The sequence below is a fragment of the Panthera tigris genome, chromosome B1 (assembly GCF_018350195.1).
Source record: "Panthera tigris isolate Pti1 chromosome B1, P.tigris_Pti1_mat1.1, whole genome shotgun sequence".
In the NCBI taxonomy this organism is placed as follows: domain Eukaryota; kingdom Metazoa; phylum Chordata; class Mammalia; order Carnivora; family Felidae; genus Panthera; species Panthera tigris.
In genome coordinates, this window is record NC_056663.1 from 114,073,027 (window position 1) to 114,094,947 (window position 21,921).

A 21,921-nucleotide genomic window follows, 5' to 3' on the forward strand; every position below is an offset into this window, starting at 1 on the left:
GAGCACTCCCCAGGATAGGACACTGACTCTAGAAAGCCTTCGAGCTGTGTTCACAACTAAGCACTGGCTAGGTATGTTATACAGGTGCTCCAGATGAGCTTGACCAGTAAGATATGGGGCGTGGCAAACCAAGGAATCAGCAGTCCAGCATAAGGCAGCCAATCTGGTTTTGTTTTATTTTTAAGAGTCACAAGAGTATCTCACCCTGACTAAAATGTGGCTTCAGCAAAGTAAGACTAATAAGGAACCCAGAGGTAAGAACACTAGGTATGGGCTTTCCTGGCCAGCTTTTTAACTTTATATGGCTGTGAAAAAACTGAGTTGTTGTTGTTGTTGTTGTTGTTGTTGTTGTTGTTGTTTGAATCTTCTCATATTCAAGGTTTCCAGTCAAGGATGTCTCTGGCTGTCAGGAGAAAATGTTGGCAGCAGGAAGGGGAAATTGGTCACCTTTTATTTCCATCAACCCCAGAGGCATTGCTTTTTGCCAGACTGCCCACCCCACATGAAAGGATTCTCTTTATTTTGGTTTTGATCTAGTTCTCTGGCAAAACAAATGTGAATTTTCCTAGCACTTCCCTTCCTCTGGCCAAGGCACAGACTGTTTGCTTGGATACATGGTCTAATTTCTATAATCCTCTAACCTGTAAGAGACTTGTGCACCAGAGTTGATGGTGGGTCTGTTGGGGATCCATCTAGAACATCTGAGGGCTCATTTCCTGAGGGGTCATTTCCTGAGGAGGGGACACATGCCTAGAGAAGACATAAGCTCCATGAGATGAGGGTCTGTGTCAGTCTTGACCAATCCTGTGTTCCCAGCACTGATCATAATACCTGGCACATATGGAGATCCAGTACATGAGAGTGGGTGTTCAATAACTTCTTCTACAAACTTACTTTTGTACAGAAATTAGTGGTGCTAGATGGTAGTGCATAAAATAATCTGGAAGGAATTCTATTCCAACTGTATTCTCAGTGGCCAACAGTATAGATTATAACATCTTTTCCCAAAGTATTTTGTGGGACACTAGACTCAAAATGTGCTCAGCAAAAAATGGATCGCACAGTCAAGTAAGCTGGACATACTGCGTACCTTCACGTTAACCTATTAAAGAGGTTCTTCGGTTTTTCTGTTTAGAAACATGTTTAACTTTAACCCAAAATTTCTTAAAATTTTTTGACCGTGGAATCTTCACCTTGCACCTACTACCTACTATCCCATGGAAGTAGTGCTCCTCTGAACTCACTTTGGAATTATATTTGGAAAGACAGAATTATGTCGTGATTGGCCCTCCATTGCTCTCAATAGTCCCTTGAATGGATATTCAGGACTTTCCTCTAAAATCATTAATTACGTGAACCTGATGACTTATAATTTTCAAATCATCCTGCGTGAACATAGGGCTAATGAGTTCCTTCTGCCTTCCTATAAGGAGAGGTTGGCACTCTCCTCTCTCAGGACAGGAGTTGACTATGAACAGCTTCTACATCAGCTCAGCAGTCTTGTGCATTCCCTGGTATGGAGCTCCAAGGGACCCAGGGACCTGGTGAGAGAGGGAATTGGACTTCTGTTCATGAACCCTGGCTTCTTCTTGTGACTGCCTATGTGTCAGCTTGGCAAGGCTAAAGTACTCAGTTATTAAGCGCCAGCCTAGGTATTGCTGTGACGATAATTTGCAGATGTGGTTAACATCGACAATCAGTTAACTTCAAGTAAACAAGATTGTCCTCAATCATCTGAGTGGCCTCTTCCAATCAGAAGAAAGACCTTAAAAGCAAAACTGAGGTTTTTTTCCTGGGAAGAAGAAATCCCACTTGTGGATAGCAGTTCCGGTTCCTGCCTGAGAGTCTCCAGTGTCTTGCAGGTTCTGGTCTTCAGTAGAACCTTGACTGATATACTGTCCACTGTAGCTTTCCCTCATCAGCATCCCTCTCAGCCAGGCTAACACATTTTTCAAGCACAGTAACAAGCCCAAAGGGATGGACAAAGCATCTTCCCCTCAGGCCATGGAAAGGATCTGCCTCAAAGCAGCAGGAAGTGCAGTCTGCCTGACAAGACTGGGAAGGAGAGACAGGAATACCCTTTGCCTTCAGACCCTGGTGTACAGGTTCTCCCTGAGGCAGTTTGTGTCTCTTCCACTGTTGCTGCCCAGTAGTGGGGCCAGGTGGGGGGCAGTTTGGGGCTTGGGGGGTGGAGGTGTGGGGGGAAGGGGGAAATTGCTCAACACTGAAGTATTTCCATGCCTAGGCACAACCAGGTGAAATAATTGTGGAAAAAACACTTGCTTTCAATTTAATGATTTATTCACAGTTTAATGGTATCTCAGGGCATTTATTTTGCATTTAAGATGAAAAGCATAGATTTATATATATTATGGAAATAGATGTACTTCTCATTTTGTTTTTTTATTTTATTTTTTTTTTAATTTTTTTAACGTTTATTTATTTTTGATACAGAGAGAGACAGAGCATGAACAGGGGAGGAGCAGAGAGAGAGGGAGACACAGAATCCGAAACAGGCTCCAGGCTCTGAGCTGTCAGCACAGAGCCCGACTCGGGGCTCGAACCCACGGACCGTGAGATCATGACCTGAGCCGAAGTCTCAGTCAGTCTTTAACTGACCAAGCCACCCAGGCACCCCAATGTACTTCTCATTTTGAAAGCCCAATCTGCTCAGTGGCACTGACACGAGGGAGAGATGGACACACCTGTTTGTGCACTCACATGGGTGTTCTTTAAGCTGCGTCTAGAGAGGACTTTAATTTTTACAATATGTGGTTAAAACACTAAAATGTGCATACTCGGTGATTCCAGGTCTAAGATTGTATCCTGAGGATATACGTAAAGTTGTAACTTATACAAGATCTCATCTCAGTTGTGAAAAATCAGAAGCCACTTGCATGCCCAACAGCAAGGTTAGTAAACGATGGTAAGGCAATATATGGTAGAATAAAATAAAAATAGCTGTCATTCACTGAATAGTGTACCAAGCACTGTTCTATAAGGGCTTTATGTTCTCAACTCACTCAGTCCTCACAGCAAACCTACGAGGCACATTCTATGTCCCCTTTTTACAGATGAGCTAACTAAGGCACAGAGCGGCAAGGTCAAGTGCACAAGGTCGCACAGTAAGCAGGTGTAGGCAGGATTCCAGCCTGAGCACGTGGGCTCCAGAGCCCACGCGCTGCGTACATGCTGTGCCTCACTCTCAAGAAGGATGATGTTATTTCAAACACGCATATGTTCAGATACGTATACACAAAGCAGCTGCTCCAGATGAGCTTGCCCAGTAAGATATGGGGCAAACAAAAATGGAAATTCTACACTTTAAAATCAACGATCTTCCTTTTTTCTTTATTGCTCATCTGTATTTACTAAATTTTCTACAATGAATATCTAATATCTTACAGTTTAAAAATAAAAACCGTCAAAATCCATTTTATTATTTTGATTGAGAACAAACTCTTAATTTGTCTGGTCGGAGACTAGAGTCAGCTCAATGAAGACCAACGTTCAGGACAGCTACTCAAGCAAATTCATTCCAGAAGAATGTGAACCAGGCAGCACAGGGAGAGAACTCCTCCAGGGCACAAGTTCCAGGCCCCCTCGTCACACACACCATCAGTGAGCCAGTCAACCAACAAGCCCTCTGCTAGGAATATTGCTAATCTGAGAACATCTGCGCCTGCCCTTAGCTAGTTTCCAAAACCCCCGTTCAACCCGGCCAATCACTGTGATTATTAACAGGGACCATGAGTTTCAAGTTCATAATCTTCTGAAAAGTCAGGAAATAAAATAAGTAATAAATAAATAATATAATAAATAAATAAAATCAGTGGTGAGTTGGGACTTCACAGAACTCTTTGTCCCTGGGTGTGTAGTCTTTATATTTATTGAATGAGATAAGAAAATAATCAGACATGTAAAGGTTAGACAGAACTGAATAGACTCTTACAGATCAACTTCAAATATCTTCATTTGACAAAGATCCCAAGGCTCAGAGAGATCAAATAACTTGCTCTCAGTTACCCAGACTGTCAGAGGCCAAACCATAATTAAAAACCAATTGTTTAGTGCCTAGTCCAACACTCCCTCTGTTTGAGCCATGCTACCTCAAGCGTTTGGATTCCGTTGAAAGGAGGTATTGGTATAAAAACAATACATATTTTATAAAAACCATCTTGCATTCACTTTTATTATACTAGCAATACACACAAAAGTATACGGAGTAACGCATGCACATAGGTCCCCTTCCACATACCATGACAACCCCTCACCAAGAGGTAATTACCATGGTCAGTAATTTGGGATGTGACCTTCCAAATCCCTTTCCACAGATACCATACATGTATTTAGTGACATGCTAGAACGAGCTTATACTGGTTCTTGAGAGCCACCTTAAATGTTCAGGAAAAGTTGTGAGCTGGTTGTTAAACACAGTCAGAATTAAAAATTAATTTATATAAACTTATAATTAAGTTGGATTAAAAACAAAGATAAAAAGTACTCAGAACTCATCACTTCCTTGTTTGTTTGTTTTACAACTTTTTAGTGTTGTCTACATTCCTCGGGTTATCTCCATTTATTGGATCTGTACGATGGAAAGAATAATGGTGTGTTTCTCTACGTCTCTCCCCAGCTTCACATTTTTACATTTATAGGATCCACCATCATGGGAGCATTTACACCAAGGAAATTGACAAACGCTACAGATCAGGGCAGGCCCTCCCCTCGCTGAGACAGCCAGTTTTTGAGCATTTACTAGCATACCATAAGAGACTTTTTTACAAGTTCTTTTTTCTTTCTAATAAATAGACTATTGAAAACTTTTAAAAATCCGTTAAATGCATTTATTTTCCTTGGCGAAAATAGAGATGAAGCACTCACTGAAACATGTAAAATATCAACGTGTTTTTTAAACTATGACTCTTCTTCTCTCCCGCAATAACCTGCTCCCTTGATAATCTAAACTTCTATTTTAACCAAATCCCAGTTCCTTTTAACTTTCCTCTTCAAGGATATTACGCCTCCCCTCCTCAATTCACCCCCACATCTTTCAAGCTCTCTTAAGAGAGAAAGAGAATTTTTAATGGCAGAGGTGAAGTTTCCCGAAGGTAATTACTTAATAGGCAACCAAACAAGAATGGCTGGATTTGCTTGGCCATGGTAAGCACCAGCTCCTGCTAGGGGCCACTCGGGCACTCTGAGGCTCCTGAATGTCAGAGGGAAAGCAATATACTCAGGCCCTTTTGTTGACACACCAAAAGATTAGGTTTCCTTAAATTCCTAAGGAATTTCAGAAGATTAACTTTTAGATAGGAAACTTCATAGGCTGAGCAGGCTGAGAAAAGAAAAAAGAAAAAAATCATGTCACCCTCAAGCAGTTCCATCAAGGGATGAAATTTTAAATCACATCATGTCTCACACCCATTGCTTAGTGCAAAATAAATCACTTGAACAGAGGGCAAGCCAATTTTTACTTTAAAAATGTTGTGTCCTAAGGCTGTCTTCTTGAACTTCAAAAGCACACTTTGTAATTACTCTACCTATCAAAGGAAACTCAACATTTCACCTCCAATTTCTTCAGCTTGTGTTATCACTTTTAATTGTTAATAAACCACATTAATTTTAAACTGATTATTCTGTTTGGGAATTCAATGTTTTCTAACAGAATACACTGAATTATATATAAGTGGGCTTATTTATGTACCAGCTATAGTTAGGTGGGGCTTTTTCTCACTACCTGTCATTTGTTTTATTTTTAGTAATTTCTGTCCTTTTGGAGACTCATAGCAATTCATGTCCCTCATTTTTTTAAAGGAACATTTCTAGGAATAAGAAGGATAAAAAAAAATGCCAGGGATTTGGGGGGGTTGGGGTTTGTGCTCAACATTGATATCATTTGCTTGTGGGTCATGAACCTGCCCATGACTTTTTATTTTTTTTAAAGAAAGCAAAGGACTAAGAAATAATTTGCTAAACTCAGACCACACCATCAACCTTCGTTCAGATTTGTTCATTTTCCTAACAAGATGTTCCCCAACCTGGAATTAACAAGACAAGTTCTTCTTGCTATCAACCTTCCTGCCTCTGTAGGCACTGACCATGTCTATTTGACAAAAGCATATATTTGCTTACAAACCATATTTATCCAGCCCAGTCAATTTGTTTGTTACCAGCCATGGTAACAAACAAAATGGTCTTGAGATGGAAACATGCCATGTTTGTCTCCACTCTAGCATCAAGCTCAGAATTCAGGAGTTGAGAGCAGTTCCTGCTTGACTAAAAAACTTCTGAGAACATAGAACATCCTTCTCTCTACCTTAACTGTGCCCATAGTGCCGAACCCTCCACCTGGAGGGAGCTCCTTCTCCTCTGCCAACAAGACTGGTTCTGCATGCCCTTCCCAGCCTCCTGGATAACTGACATGCCTTCCACATTGGACCTCTTATCACCACCGCACCCACCATCATCATCACCATCATCATCCTTTATCAAGGGCTTTCTGTGGTACCAGGCACTGTTCTACATGTTTTACATGTGTTGATTTAAGTAAACCTCACCACGACCATTATTATTAACACTCTGTAGACATAGATAGGACACTGAGGCCCTGAGAGGTTCGTGTCCAAGGCCACTCAGCTGGTAGATGACAGAGCAGGCCAGCTCCAGGGACTGTGCACTCAAGCACTCTGCCATACCTCCCTACTTCATCAAGCTACTTAGTTACCTATATAATTGCTTCTCCACTGGCCTAAGTACTCCCAGAGGGTAGGGACCATCCATCATGCATTCCTACATTCCCCGGGGTGCCTGCCATAGTAGCTGGTGCATAGTAGAGGCTCATTACCTGCTTATGGAATGAATGAATGGATTTTTCCTACCATTTCCAGGTGTATGAACTGGGAGATGTCTCCGCAAGAAGACAGCCTATGGTGGCACCAAGCTGGTAGCCCTGGACGGTACATGGCCTAAAGTAAAAAATCTGTCCACTCCTGGGCCATATAAGGTGAGCAACATAACTGATTTGGTCAATCAGCCAAACACTGATCGGTATCACCTCCCCTAGAAAGTTATGACAAGTAAAGTGCCACAGATGGCACCTGGCATACTGTAAGTCAATGATGGAGGTTCACATAAGCTAGCAGGGCTAATGTTACGTTGGTGGTAAGGTGGGGAAGGTTGACATATTAGCATATCTTTCTGATTCTTTTAGCAATCCGCTAACAAAATTATAATTTAAATTTATTTATTTATACATACCCTGTCTTTTCCCCCAAAACAGTTTATATATTCAGCAGATCTCTACATTGGAAGTGGAAAGAAATAAAAAAAAAAAACAAAAATAAGGACAGTAAATGGAACTTAGAACGAGGCTAATACCAAAAAAAAAAAAAAAGTGCATAATAGTCTTTATATATTTGCTATGGCTGAAGCAAAAGATTAAAATGTATATAGTAATTTATAATGTACATTCACAAAGACACTTCCTATGGGGTCTTCAAAGCAGCCATTCCCTATAGCTAATGTTATTATGTGCAGGTCACAGGTCAGGAACTTGAGGCTCAAAGAAATCAAGAAACTTGACTGAGTTCACACAGATAGTAAGTGTGACTGGAACCAAAGCCAAAATGAACCCTTTGGGGGAAGAAATTAATTCCAAAGCCTGTTGCCTAAGAGGACTCACAAATCCGCCACATCTTGAGCCATCTCTTCCAAATGGGAGAAAATAATGAACCATGATAGCTTGGGTAAAATCTTTCTTTGTCTGTTTAACCAACAATTATTACAGTATAATAATAATTTCGCAGATGTGCAAAATCTGAGTGTGATTCTAGAACTGATGTTTTGTGAGTCTGATGGTACATCTCCACATGCTCCTGTCCACAGAAGTTACACTCTTTCCTCCTCACAGAGCAGGTCTAGGCATCCTTTTCCTGAATTTGCGTTCTGGGTAAGGTCAGACTTCACCTCCTCCCCTGCCCTTTACCATAAGTTCCTCAGGTTTTAGTGGATCTCCTAGGGGGAATGATTGGGTCTTCTCTGCACGGGGTGTGAGGAAACACAGGACCAACATCCAGACACCTTAGCATAACCCTGATGCTGCCTCCTCACCTCTAATTTGATTGGAACCAAAATGTGAATCAGAAGGGGCTCAGACATGGTACTTGAAAAAAAGAGCACAAAGCAAGGAAACAAGATTTCTGATGATGAAGAAAGAATATTTACAGGCAGAGCATTTCCGGAAGAGTTGCTTCCAAAGAGGGACCTGTATCATACTAGTCTCGGTGGGCTCTCCTTCTCCTCCACCCCTCCAACCTCTGTACTCCCTCCTTCACCTCCCCTGCTCCCCTCACCACCTCCAGGGCTGTTCCTCACCTGAGCAACTCTAAGGAAAGTGCTTTGGATCCTGCTTTTCCAGAACTGTGCTTCTGAGCCTCTGCTTCTGTCCTCAACATCTACAGAAGGTTTCACTGTGGAGTATACCAGTCAAAACAGTGAAGAAACATAATAGTGCCCACTTAGACATGGGATTAATTGCAACCAGACACACCTGAAGAACAAAAATTCCTTAGCCTCCTGCTGACTTACTGTGTGAAGGAGGGGTCCTGCTGATGTGTTAGCAATCTTCCCCAAACAATAAAGTAATCTAATGCTTTCTGTTTGGGGAGCAAATCACCACTAATGGGATCTTGCCAATGACACCAACACCCTTGCTGGCCCTCACCTTTCCTGACTTTCCTTACATGGCCCCTCTCTGACTGTGATAATGTACCAGCCTGTATGGATATAGATACTTCTCTTTAGCGAACTAATCACAATTCTAGGGGGAAACCCCAACATCATCTTCTGACTATCCGGAGTCCAACAACTTTGTCTTAGCTATAAAAAACCACCTATGACCAATAGACTGTGGAGATATAGATATATAGATATATATATAATTTATTTATTTTGAGAGAGAGGGAGAAAGCCTCTCCCAAGAGAGAGGGGCAAAGATATATATAGATATAGATATAGATGATATAGATATAGATATAGATATAGATATAGATATAGATATAGATATATAGATATAGATAGATTAGATAGATATAGATATAGATATACACACATACACACACACACACACACACACACACACACACATATATATATATATATATATATATACATACATACATACATATATGGAGAGAGAGAGAGAGAGAGAGAAAGAAAGAATCCCAAGTAGGCTCCCCACTCAGCACAAAGCCTGTTGTGGGACTCAATCCCACAACCCTGGAATCATGACCTGACCAACTGAGCCACCCAGGCGCCCCTGTGGGTGTTTTTTTGTTGTTGTTTGTTTGTTTAGTTTGTTTGTTTGTGGGTTGTTTTTTTTTTTTTGCTGTGGAAGGACATGAAATAAAATCTAAAGATACCTCAAAAAAAGAAAGGGGAAATAAGTCTAATCATTCAGTCAAATACTCTGCTAAGACAACCACAAAACAGCATCATGGAACAAACTTGGGAGATAATGTAGTATATAGTATGTAGTTGCAGAAATCGAGGCCCAAAGAAGTTAAATGAATGCCCCAAGGCCACAGTACGAGTTAGTGTCTAGACAAGAAGCTGAATGAGCAAGGCAGGCAGCAGGAGAAGAAAAGCACTAAAAGAAGGCAGCCTGAGAATCCAAGACTGCAGGACTGTGCAAGCTACTTGGTCAATTAGAGACAGACACACCCTGGGGTCTCCTGCTGGTCCCATACATTGCCTCCATCCCCACTGCCATTTCCACTGTTTACATGCCTCTCACTCATCCTGGACTGGGTGCCATTTCACATCTACATCTGGGATCTGTCACAGCTGATGAGCCGCAGAGTGGATGACAGACGTCATGTGAGCCCCTTCCCACTCAGTGGGTCCACTTTCTACCCCAGGAATAAAGCAGAAGTTGCTTTATTTATCCTTATTTATCTATGCCCTCTCCCTATCCACCCCCACCCCCCCCAAAAAAAGTCTTGTCACAAAAAGATTTTAAGCCACCTTATTTTTTTTTAAGTCTTAAGCAGCAGAGGTTTATGACCTCTGTTTGAATTTTTTGAAAGTGCCACAATGAAGCATGAGTTCAAAGTGTCATCATCTTTTTGCAGGTGGATAGCTAAAATACCCTGTTCAACTTGCTTACCAAAACAAGTTAAAGAGAAATTGGAAAGAGGACTACAGCACATGTTAAAGGGTTTTTAAAAAATGAGTGTTATCACGTAAGAACTAACTTCCTTTTTCTATGGTCTGGTACTTGCAGCTTGAAATAACAGCTGGCCCTTGGTGACAGCACACTGAGGAAGCCACATCTGCCTCTAACAATCCTCTTGGAGGCTGAAGACTGAGGCTTGAGGCCTTAAAGGAGTCCTGAAGACTGGATTCTAATTTATTCACAGCTGATTTATTTATAGACTTTTTTTTTCCTAAATTTCTTTGTGATGTTTAGTAATACACAAAGGTAAGTTTTCCCATATAAATAAAACTGATCACTACTGCCAACTATATCAAAAAACAACTGTTAAACTGTGAGTCTTTGCAAAGAGGGGGAGTGTTCAGAGCCTGGATATGCAAAATAGCATCTGATATTGCATGTTTGGAGCAATCAAACACATCTGGGAAAAGAAACCCACTGCCGCTTAAAGTACCTGCTCTATTCTCTAGCACATCTGTGGTGCAATTAAAGAACCTAGTGCACAATTAAAATTCAGGTCAGCTAACAGCAACAATGGGGCTCTTTGATGTGAGGTCAGCTTTGGTCATTCTCATATACTCATTAAACAGGTTAATCAACTTAGTGCAGGATATAGGACAGGACTGACCAACAATCTATTTAATTACCATTACCCTGAAAGCATTGGTAGAGAGATCTATTTTATTTGTTTGGCATAGCAACTACTGTTTCATTGTCACTGCATGCTAGAGCTAAAGGTGCCACTTCTGGAATTGTGTGCTTTTTTCACAGCTAATGACATGTAGATATAACACAAATATTTGTTTGTATTTATTATTAATGTATTATAAAGGCAGATGGCTTGGTGTATGTCTTTCCTTTTCCCCCGTGTACACTTCTCTCTTTTGGTTAAAGTACTGAAGCATGGGTTAAATTTGTGGAAGATGTCTCATGCTCTTTTCATTTGTTTGCTTTACCTTGGGTCAAGAAGGTGTGAATGTGACATATTCAGTATGGATGAGTAAACTTGACTCATGTTCTCCTAATGGGTTTTATCCAGCACCTGTAAGGAAGGACAGGTAATATGACCAAGTAGTGCCTATGAATGTGACATATTCAGTATGGATGAGTAAACTTGACTCATGTTCTCCTAATGGGTTTTATCCAGCACCTGTAAGGAAGGACAGGTAATATGACCAAGTAGTGCCTATGGTGAACACTCAAGTAGAAAGACCTGAACTTTAGGTCAAATAGACTTGGATTTGAATCCAGCTCCCTGATCTATACTCACTGACAAAATGAAGACAATAAGATGACTTTGCAGCATTGTTGTGAGGATACAATAAAATAATGTATATAAAGTGCTTAGTGCAGTGCTTGATACATGGTAGAACTTAATGATGCCTATTCATTAAGAAAATGCTTTCCTGAGTCACTGAGGAATCTACAACACCATTAATCAGGGTGCAATTTTCTCTTCCTACTTAAAACCAATATTCAGTGCTTCTCAAAACAAACCAGTTTTTTATAAGTTTGTTTATGTTATTTTATTTTATTTTATTTTATTTTATTTTATTTTATTTTATTTTTTTAGTAATCCTTACACCCAATGTGGGGCTCAAACCCGCAACCTCGAGATCAACAGTCGCATGTTGTCCCAACTGAGACCAGGCACCGCAATCAGTTTTTGTTTTTTTTTTAATGACAAAACTGAAAATACAATATATGGTGTTAAAGAAAATAACGAAAATTCATAACTAATGGGGTCTAAATGACTTCAACAGGAAGGCACTGTGAGTGGGTGTCACAGGTATTATAAATGCTTCTTGTGTCATGCCCGAATAAGATACAGGGAGTCCCATCTTTGGGGAACAGGAGGTGACATAGGAACACTCAAGGTTAAAAAATCACGAGTGCCTGGCTGACTCAGTTAATAGAGTCCATGGCTCGTGATCTCAGGGTTATGAGTTTTCAAGCCCCATGTTGAGCATGGAGACTACATTTAAAAAAAAAAAAAAAAAGTGGCGCCTGGGTGGCTCAATCGGTTAAGCGACCAACTCTTGATATGGACTCAGGTCATGATCTCACAGTCACGCGATTGAGCCCCTGCTTGGACTCTGCACTGGGTGTGAGCCTGTTTGAGATTCTCTCTCTCCTTCTCCCTCTGCCCCTTCCCCACTTGCATGCGTACACTGCTTGCTCTCTCTCTTAAAAAAAAAAAAAGGGGTTAGGGTACCTGGGTGGCTCAGTTGGTTGATCGTCCCACTCTTGATTTCGGCTCAGGTCATGATCTCCCAGTTTGTGAGATAGAGCCCCACGTCAGGCTCTGTGTTGACAGTGCAAGACGGCTTGGGATTCTCTGTCTCCCTCTCTCTCTGCCCCTCCCCTGCTCATGCCTGTGCATGTACATGTGTGTGTGCTCTCTCTCTCTCTCTCTCTCTCTCTCTCAAAAATAAATAAATAAACATTTTTTAAAAAGGTTAAAAATCATAAGCAGCCCCATATCCCTTTGGAAAATATACTTGATTCTTGTTACTCATGGTAGTTATGTTCTGTACAGTCACCACAACCACTGAATTAGCAAACACTGAACCAGTGTTCCCAGGAGGAAATATAGGGTTAAGCTCCTATGAGCTTCTTGTTACAACATTTTTGTCAAGAAATCAATACAAAACCTTATTTTGTATGTGTTTCTCTTTAAAGACATCTTATTTAACACATATCGTTGGTTCATTAACATTGAACTCACAGCCAACAGCACTTCAACTCGTGTCTGAATGAAGCTTATCTACTGGAGGAAGTTTCTCCATAAGGCAGGGTCACAGCCTCTTGCACACAGACAGCAACTCAGTATTGTTCTTGGGGCCATTTTACACAGCAAAAATACCAACAAAAACCACAAAAATACAAAAAGCAGATTAAATTGACCACAAAAAGGATACTTGTTTATCATGTGCAAACAGAAATAAGAATACAGTGCCGGATTGTTCAACCACAGCTGAGAAATGTGTGTTGGGCAACTCAAAGTTTTCACCATTCCACCCATGCCCAATATCTATTGGGGCCAGGGGGTACAAATAAATTTTAACAAGTAGGTGAATTCACAATTGCAAAATCCATGAATAATAAGGCTCAACTGTCAACTTGAAATTTGACATGTCCCCTCTCAATAAGCCCTATATGGCAAGTCTTTTCTTCAGTGTTTGATGGAAAGCTCCTTTGGGAAATTACCAGATAAAGTCACTGAGTGGCATTTAGGGGACACGTTGCGTGAAAAACACTATAGTAACTATGTTGTGTTTATTATGTGCCAAGCACAAGTCGAAGTTTAGTTTATTAATTAAATATATGTTAATAGTTATAGTTATTTATTAAATACTTTTATTATTTAATGATTCAAGTTGTTGCTTTCCTCTATTTTTGATTTAGAAAAGTTAGTTTGGGTGCCCTAGGAAGGAAGCTATCCCAGGTGGTTGGAAGTAGAAAAGCGTACCAGTAGGAAGACTAGAAGCCATGGATTTCTAGAAGTGTTCTCTCACCCCACCTCTTATATAAGAGCATCTATTGATTCATGTTGAGACCAGCCACTACTAGCTAGGCTCAACAGGGTCAGCCAAGTGGAATCTACTTCAGAGAGCTACATAACTCTCAGGATGACAAAGTGTTACACCTGGATGGGAGTCTAATCGTCATCTAATTGAATCTCGCTCGATCTTCCTCGCTCTCTCTTTTTTTTCTTTTTTCACTTTTAATTTTTTTAATTTATTTTTGAGAGACAGAGAAAGAGCATGAGCAGGGGAGGGGCAGAGACAGAAAGGAGACACAGAATCTGAAGCAGGCTCCAGGCTCTGAGCTGTCAGCACAGAGCCCGATGCGGGGCTCGAACCTACGAACCCTGAGATCACAATCTGAGTTGAAGTCAGATGCCCAACCAACTGAGCCACCCAGGTGCCCCCCCTTAAAATAAATAAATAAATAAGCGTAACAAATATGTTATAAAATCACATTGTGGTTTAAAATGTGGCACTGAAGAAGGGATATACAAACAGACCAGTGGAGTGGAATACATGCACGGCCATAAAACACACACACACACACACACACACACACACACACACACAGCAAGTTTATATGGATGTATGGGTAATCATCTGTAGCACCACTTGAAACCATTTACCAAAATAAATTATAAAGAACTAAACATTTTTATAAATTAGAAAATACAGATATGATATAGATTGATTAATTTTACAATAGTGGATGAAATAACAGAAGAAAATATCGACTACGTAAAATATTTAATCCTCTGTTTAATAAAAAGTAAAGAAAATGAGAATTATATTTTAGCAGACTCTGATGATTGCCTACCCGGTGTCCATTCTTTCCTATTTACTTGCTAACAGAACTCCAGTGTTGCCAAAGGAGCAAGGTATCCAATTAATAATCCTGTCTTAGACATCTTTGCAGCAAGGGGTGGCTATGTGGTAAGTTAGGAAAGAAGAAAAGTATTGGAGACTGTTGAAGAAGGCATCCAGCGAAACTTCACAAAAAAGACACACTGTAGCAAATGCTTGGTGCTCTTCCCAGTTCCCCTCAGAAACCCTTTATCTGCTGTGTGTGACAACATTCTTGTTTCTGGAGGTTCTGATCCTGACAGCTCACACCTGTTACTTTCTTCAACGACCTTTGAGCTACTAGAGTATCTTTGCCTAGATGTCAGAAGGGCCTGGGTGTTCACCTCCCCATCCTTCCCCCTTGCCTGGGGTGGGGGTCTGAAGGTGGGAGCTACTTGGCTTTGAGAGGTCACCAACCTGCCTGATTTATGCTTAGAGTCCAAGATGGGGCTGCAGCACTCCCTTGCGTGGCTTTATCTTCTTCTCTATGCTGTTTCCCTTACTCTACTCATCAATTTCTCCCAGAAATACTTCCTACGTAAGTCACTAACACAAGAACGGGCCAAGGCCTGCTTCTGGGGAATCTGACCTAAGACTTATTCTCAGCTGGCCTGCCCTTTCATCTTTTGTTCCTTCACACTGCCACCTTTTTTCTTTTTGGAGCATGGAAGAAATGCCTGGAGGTTCAGCAGCCATCTGGCAAACACGAGGCAAGAAGCACCAGGTCACAGATCCATACACTAAGGATGATATAGCAAAAAGACGGGGAAAACCTGATTACCTGATGGTTTAATTAAATTGTCCTACTAGTCCTGGATAGACTTATTTTTGCATAAAACAGGTAACTACTTACTGAGGTGCCTGGTGGGGCATATAATAACAACCGCCCCCCCCCCAAAAAAAAGATGTCCACATCCTAATTCCTTAAACCTGTAGCTGGGCCATGTTACACAACAAAGAGGAATTAAGGGTGCAGATGGAATTAAAGTTGCTACTCTGCTAACCTTAAAGCGGGGAGAGTAGTCTGAATTATCCAGGTGGGCCCGGTGTAATCACAAGAGTTTTTAAAAGCGGAAACGGAAGCAAAAGAGAGATCAGAGCTAAAGAAGATGTGATGGTAGAAGCAGAGGTGGGAGGAATTATATGTGAGAACGACCACTCACCTCTGCCCGCTGCAAAGACGAAGACAGGGGCCACCAGCCAAGGCACGCAGGCGGCCTCTGGAAGCTGGACAAGGCGAGGAAACAGATTCTCCCCCGTAGAGCCTCCAGAAGGGAACACAGCCCTGCCAACTCCTGGATTTTAGCCCAGTGAGACTCATTTTGGACGTCCGACCTCCAGAACTGTTAAGAGTAAGTTTGTTTCATTTAAGCCATCAAGCTTGGTAATTTGTTACAACAGCAATAGAAAACCAATACAGCCATGTATATTTGAAATTTGCTAAGAAAGTAGATCTTAAGCATTCTCATCCAAAAAAAGGCAACTATGTGAGGCGACAAATATGTTAATTAACTCGATTGTGGTAATGATTTCACAATGTATACATATATCATATCATCATGTTCTATACTTTAAACATACACAATTTTGTTTGACAATTATTCCTCAATAAAGCTGGGGAGAGGAGGGAGGAAAACTAATATACCTGGTTTTCTGTCAATTGCAGACTAATTCAATCCTAAATGATATTTTTTAACTGAAAATGGGTAATATTTTTGATATAAGAAAATCTTATACAAATCAATAAAAAACACTAAACCAATAAGTTGATGGGAAAATAACACATGTAAACAAAATACACCATGAAGAAGTATAGGTGTTAAGAAACGACGTAGAAATAGGTTTTCTACAAAAACATATGAAATATTTTTTTAAATGTTTATTTTTGAGAGAAGAGAGAGCACAAGTGGGGGAGGAGCAGAAAGAGAGGGAAGCACAGATTCAGAAGCAGGCTCCAGGCTCTGAGCTGTCAGCACAGAGCCCGACACGGGGGCTCGAACCCACGATGCTTAACGACTGATGCTTAACCAACTGAGCCACCCATGTGCCCCTGAAATATTTCTAAATATCAAGAGAAAATCATTACAAAATTACATGAAAAAGCAAGACAGAATTTATATTGTGTGTTTCCAACTATATTTTATAAATAAGCACGGGGGCTCTTGAGTGGGTCAGTCAGTTAAGCATCACACTTCAGCTCCATGATCTCATGGTTTGTGATTTCAAGCCCCACATTGGGCTCTGCACTGACAGCACGGATCCTGCTTTGGATCTTCTGTCTCCCTCACTCTCTGCCCCTCTCAAGCTTCCTTCCTCTCTCTCTGTCTCTCTCAAAAATAAAACTAAAAAATTAAAAAATAAAAACAAGCATTGAAAAAGACTGAAAGGAAAAAATAAAAGGAAAGGTTTTTGAAATAGCAAGATTTGGGGTGTCTTTTCCTTCTTTCTATTACCTTTTCATACAGGCCATCCCTAAATGGCTAGCTCTCTCACTTTATTCAGTTCTCTTTAATAGAAAAAAGAAAATAAACTATGCCTTAAAAAATAATTGTAACACGAATACAAAATAATTATAACCCAAAATGCTACTTGCCCTAATACATGGAGGGAAGTGTAAGGCCAGGTGCTGGCACAAAGGAGGGGTGAGGTTTTGCCTAGGAACACTGGGAAGGCCTCACAGTGGGGGCAGGCAATTGAGTAGGGTCTTACCCAGGCCCACAAAGCAAGCAGGACGCTGCAGACAGAAGAAGGCACAAGGCCAAGGTGTTGAGTAAACTGCAAACAGCTGCGATGGCCAGAACACAGAGTGGGAAGGAGAGAGCAGTGAAAGACTAGGTATGGATATGGAGAAGCCTGAGCTGAAAGGGTTTACATCATAAGTACTAGAGTTTGACATTTACTGTACTGGGAAGTAACTTTTGGCAGGAAAGAGCTGTGGTTGTATTATTTTATAAGGATTTTTCTGCTGCGGTGTGAGGATGGACAGGGGACCAAAGGCAGTGGAATAAGTTAGTTTGATTGCAATTATCCAGGCAAGAGGTCCGAACTGAATGCAACAGATATTTGAGGAATTTATGAGCCAAGGCAAATGAGTTCAAGGAAATAGGGGGGCTAATTTCCAGTGTTTACTGAGCCTCTTTCTACCAATATTTCCCTGGCTTTTTAAATGAGAGGTAACATGCATACAGAAAGTCATGGATATAAATGCATGGCATGTACAACTCCATGGATTATCACAAAGGAACCCACTCACGTAATCACCCTCCAATGAATGGATCATATCTTGGACTATTGGAGCCTCAAAGGAAGTGACATCCACTTGCTTGGGCCAACAACCCAGAAGTCATCTTTTATTCTTGTCTACCCTTTGTATCATACATCTAAGTCATCAGAAGTCCTGTCAAGTCTACCTTCAAGGTATATCCAGAACTCAACCTGTTCTCACCACCTCCACTATTACCCTACTGCAAACTACCATCATTTCCACCCTGTTCTATTGCCATAGCCTCCTCCCTGTTGTCTCTTACTCCCGTCTTGCTCCCCGTGATCCACACAGCTACTGAAGTGGTCCTTTTAATTATGGGGATTGTATCACGTTACTCCCTGTATCGTATCAACTTCATAGCCCTAGTTCTTCACTCTTCTCTGCATTGGTGCCCTTTGTCAAGTAACTTGGGAGTGATCTGCCTCACCCTCTTTGATTCTGGGCTCAGCTGTGTGATTAGCATAGCAGATATGACATAAGTGCAGGCTTCAACTGGGTTTAGGCACGAAGGTTTTTGCTTTTGCAAAATTGTGTCAAAGTCCATGCTTCTCCCAACTTAGGTATGAATTTAAGTCTCACAAGATGCACCGAATTGGTATAACCTAATTCATTCACATCCAGAACTCTAGCTATTAGGTGTTGATGATCAGTAGGCCCTGCAATACAGGAAGGAGCACAAAAATAAAATTACCATCAACAGAGAATGATCACTTCATGGTATCACTATATCACTCTGCTCCATGTGCCTTTCCGGATTGCCTTGCACAGTCTCGTCGCTGTACTTGAGCATTACCCCAGGATTCCCTGCTTTATGCCCTGGCTAAGGGTTCTGGCCAGCATCCCACCTTTACCCATGCCCTTCCCTACCCACACTGGCCCATATTGGTCTCTGTCTCACCCTGCACAGTGTCTTTTAGCAATCTCTTCCCAATCTCCACAGCTGGCATCAGATAAAAGGGAATCTCTGGTCTCTCTCACTGTGCACCTGTCCCCCTTCCTTCCCACTACACTCTGGACTTTATTCAGCTGCCCATTCCATCTTTGCCTCATCCTGGAAACTGACCACTTAGCATCATCTTCTTGGCTAACTTTGAATCCCCTAGAGTCATAGTTCAGATCAAAACAATCTCTTTTTCTTCTGTTTTTTTTTTTTTTCCCTCACTGCATCATTTATTTGGAAAAGGAAACTTATCCATTAGGTACAACAGCATAGTACCTACAGGCTCTCAAAAAATGTTTTAATGTTAATTTCTTTCAAAAATAGAAGAAAAAAGAAAATAATAATGAAGATATAATAATGAATCCAATCTGTATTCATCTTTGTACCCTGTATTTGTAAAATTCATATAATTTTATTTAAAAATTTTTTAATGTTTATTTTCGACAGAGAGAGAGAGACAGAATATGAGCAGGGGAGAGGCAGAGAGAGAGGGAGACACAGAATCTGAAGCAGGCTCCAGGCTCTGAGCTATCAGCAAAACCAGACGTGGGGCTCGAACCCATGAGCCACAAGATCGTGACCTGAATCAGAGACGCTCAGCCAACTGAGCCACACAGGTGCTCCTAATCTCAGTCACTTTTTATGTATTTTTTAAGTTTATATATTTATTTTGAGAGAGAGACTGAGCAAGTGAGTGGGGGAGGGGCAGAGAGAGAGGGAGAGAGAAGAATCCAGAGCAGGCTCTGCACTGACAGCATGGAGCCTAATGTGGGGCTTGAACCCATGAACCATGAGATCATGACCTGAGCCGAAATCAAGAGTCAGATGCTCAACCGACTGAGCCACCCAGGTGCTTCTAATCTTAGTTACTTTTAAATGAAGGAAGGGATCCACAAAGGCAAAAGTGGCTAAGGCAAGCAAATGTCATAATAGGATCCTGGTTGCTTTTGAGTATGTTGTTACCTTTTGTGGGTATATGTGTGCTTCAACTTAACTGTAAACTCCTTAAAAATTTGTGTAATCTTTTTTACATACTTGTTTTCCCTAGAGAAACTGTCTCTTTATTAGAAACTTGTTTTAATTGGCTAACCAAATGTAACATGCTCCCCACAATATAGAAAGCTCAGTAATTGGTTGCATTTTCCTTTCCCCATTCTAGGGTCAGAGCCACAGATGGCAGACTGAGTGGGCCCTACATGGTTGCTAAATCTACATGAAGACAGTAGAGATGACCCAGTGTCTTTCAATCAGTCTTGTGATTGAAAGTTCACAATCAGGTGAGCATTCTCACGTGTTATTAGAGGCAAATGAGAGGAGGCAGTAGGTATTTGCTCATTCATTTATTCATATGATCAAGTAGTAGAATTCTGGCTCCTTTTCTCTTACTAGTTATGTGCCCTAGGCAAGTAATTCAGACTCTCTTTGCCTCAGCTTTCTGAACTAGAAGCTGGAGAATAAGTGACTATTAGCTTCAGAGGGCCATGATGAAGAATAAGTGAGATAATCTACATCAAGGCCTACAATGGCACCTGAAAAGCATTCTAGAAAGCTCTCATTAACTGGACAAAAATTTGAGTGCCAACATGTTTATTGAATTGATGCACGTCAACGGAATGAACTAATAGTGATCTAACATCCAACGGCCTTGTCTTGGGTTCTTTTGCTTCCCAGCTCTCCTCAGGTGAGCACACAGCTGCTGGAAGCTTACGTAGGTCATTCTCACCCAGCTGCATAAATCAAGCGTATTTGTCTTCACTGGCCTTTGGTGGAATGTAGGCACCTGGAACGTATCTTACCCTGCTGAGTATTTGCTGACCAAGGAGAGGATTTGTTAGCATCCCTGTGGGTTACAAAAGAAGTATCCTGATGGTTGGGGGGGTGGTTAGGGGATGGTTAGGGAATGACTGGAAAGGCCACCCTCTGGTCTTACCAGCCCCCCTTTTGCCTCCACTTCTCCACAGGGCAGCAGATTGATCTTTCTGAAGGTGTGCATTAAATCACATCACTTTCCTGATTATCCCTTTAAAGGCATCTCTTTGAGTTTAAAGTGCAAATTCAAAATGGCACGGCAAGCCCTCCAACCTCTACCCCAGTACCCCTCTCCATCTGATCATTCCCATTTTCCCTCCAACTCCAGACTTGACCTTAGTTTTTCAGCTCCTCAAACAGCATGTTCTCTTTATCTCACAGACCTCCTACCTGCCTCCCCCTTGGAGTTCCCTCTGCCGACAGCCATTTTCCCTTTTCTCTTCATTGGCTAAATCCCACCCCACTGCTGAGAAATGACTCTGACACGTAGACCAGATTAGATGCGCTGGCTTTGCTCTAATAGTGCTCTCCTGCAGCACCTAGGGTTTCCCCAACCAGCATTGCAGTCTATTGTGATTCTCTGTTGAATGCCTGCCTTTCTCAACAGAGTGTAAGCTTTTTTTTTTTTAAAGATTTTATTTTTTTAAGTCATCTCTTCACCCAACATGGGGCTCAAAACTCAACCCCAAAATCAGGAGTTACACACTCTACGAACTGAGCCAGCCAGGCACCCCTCAGAGTGGAAGCTTTATGGGGCTACCGCTATACCTGTCTTGTTCATGACTGTATGCTCAGCATGAACAAGACAGGTATAGGACGAACCCAGTGCTTCGTCCATAGTATCTCTCAACACGTATTTGCTGACTAAAAAATAGAATGAATAAATCAGAGAATAAAGTCCTAAGGGAGAAAAACAAAAAAAATAAAAAATAAAAAAAGAATCTCAACGCCAAGAATCAGCCCGCATCCATTAAAGCAACACAAGTTGGGGCCAGAGACTAATAGAGTTATATGGGTAACCCCTCTCTACCTCAGTTTCCTCATCGGTAAATCAGGGATACTAAAAAACCTATCTTAGAGGGTTGTTGTGAGGATTGTCAGATAATAGAAATAAAGCTGGCATTGTATGTGATTGTTATTTTTGTTACTCACAAAAGGCATGTTTCCTGGGTCATGTACTTCATTCCACACAGTGGATGCAGAGACAGTTTACTGAAACGCCTGTGCAGGAAGGGCTATTTGTGGACTGGTGACGTTGTGGTGCCACATCCTAGAAGGACATACAGCAAGAATGGCTGGAGCTGCTACTCCCTGGAGT

At 41.3% G+C, this 21,921-nt stretch overlaps 1 protein-coding gene and 1 long non-coding RNA gene across 2 annotated transcripts in view; both read right to left on the bottom strand.

Annotated features, from left to right (window-relative positions):
- Positions 1-228: 228 nt before the first annotated feature.
- Positions 229-21,921, bottom strand: part of LOC102971979 — a 50,360-nt gene continuing 28,667 nt past the window's right edge. Inside the window, exons 7-9 of the mRNA XM_042984761.1 lie at positions 15,753-15,932; positions 642-750; positions 229-403 (exon numbers count right to left, since the gene is read on the bottom strand). Coding sequence (XP_042840695.1) covers positions 375-403; positions 642-750; positions 15,753-15,932 — 318 coding nt within the window. The 3' untranslated portion in view covers positions 229-374. The remainder of the gene's footprint in view (positions 404-641; positions 751-15,752; positions 15,933-21,921) is intronic.
- LOC122237980 lies at positions 5,307-11,276 on the bottom strand. Its single transcript, XR_006216831.1, has 4 exons — positions 11,173-11,276; positions 8,377-8,471; positions 7,261-7,302; positions 5,307-5,338 (listed from the first exon to the last, which is right to left on the bottom strand). It is a non-coding gene; the product is annotated as an uncharacterized LOC122237980 (long non-coding RNA).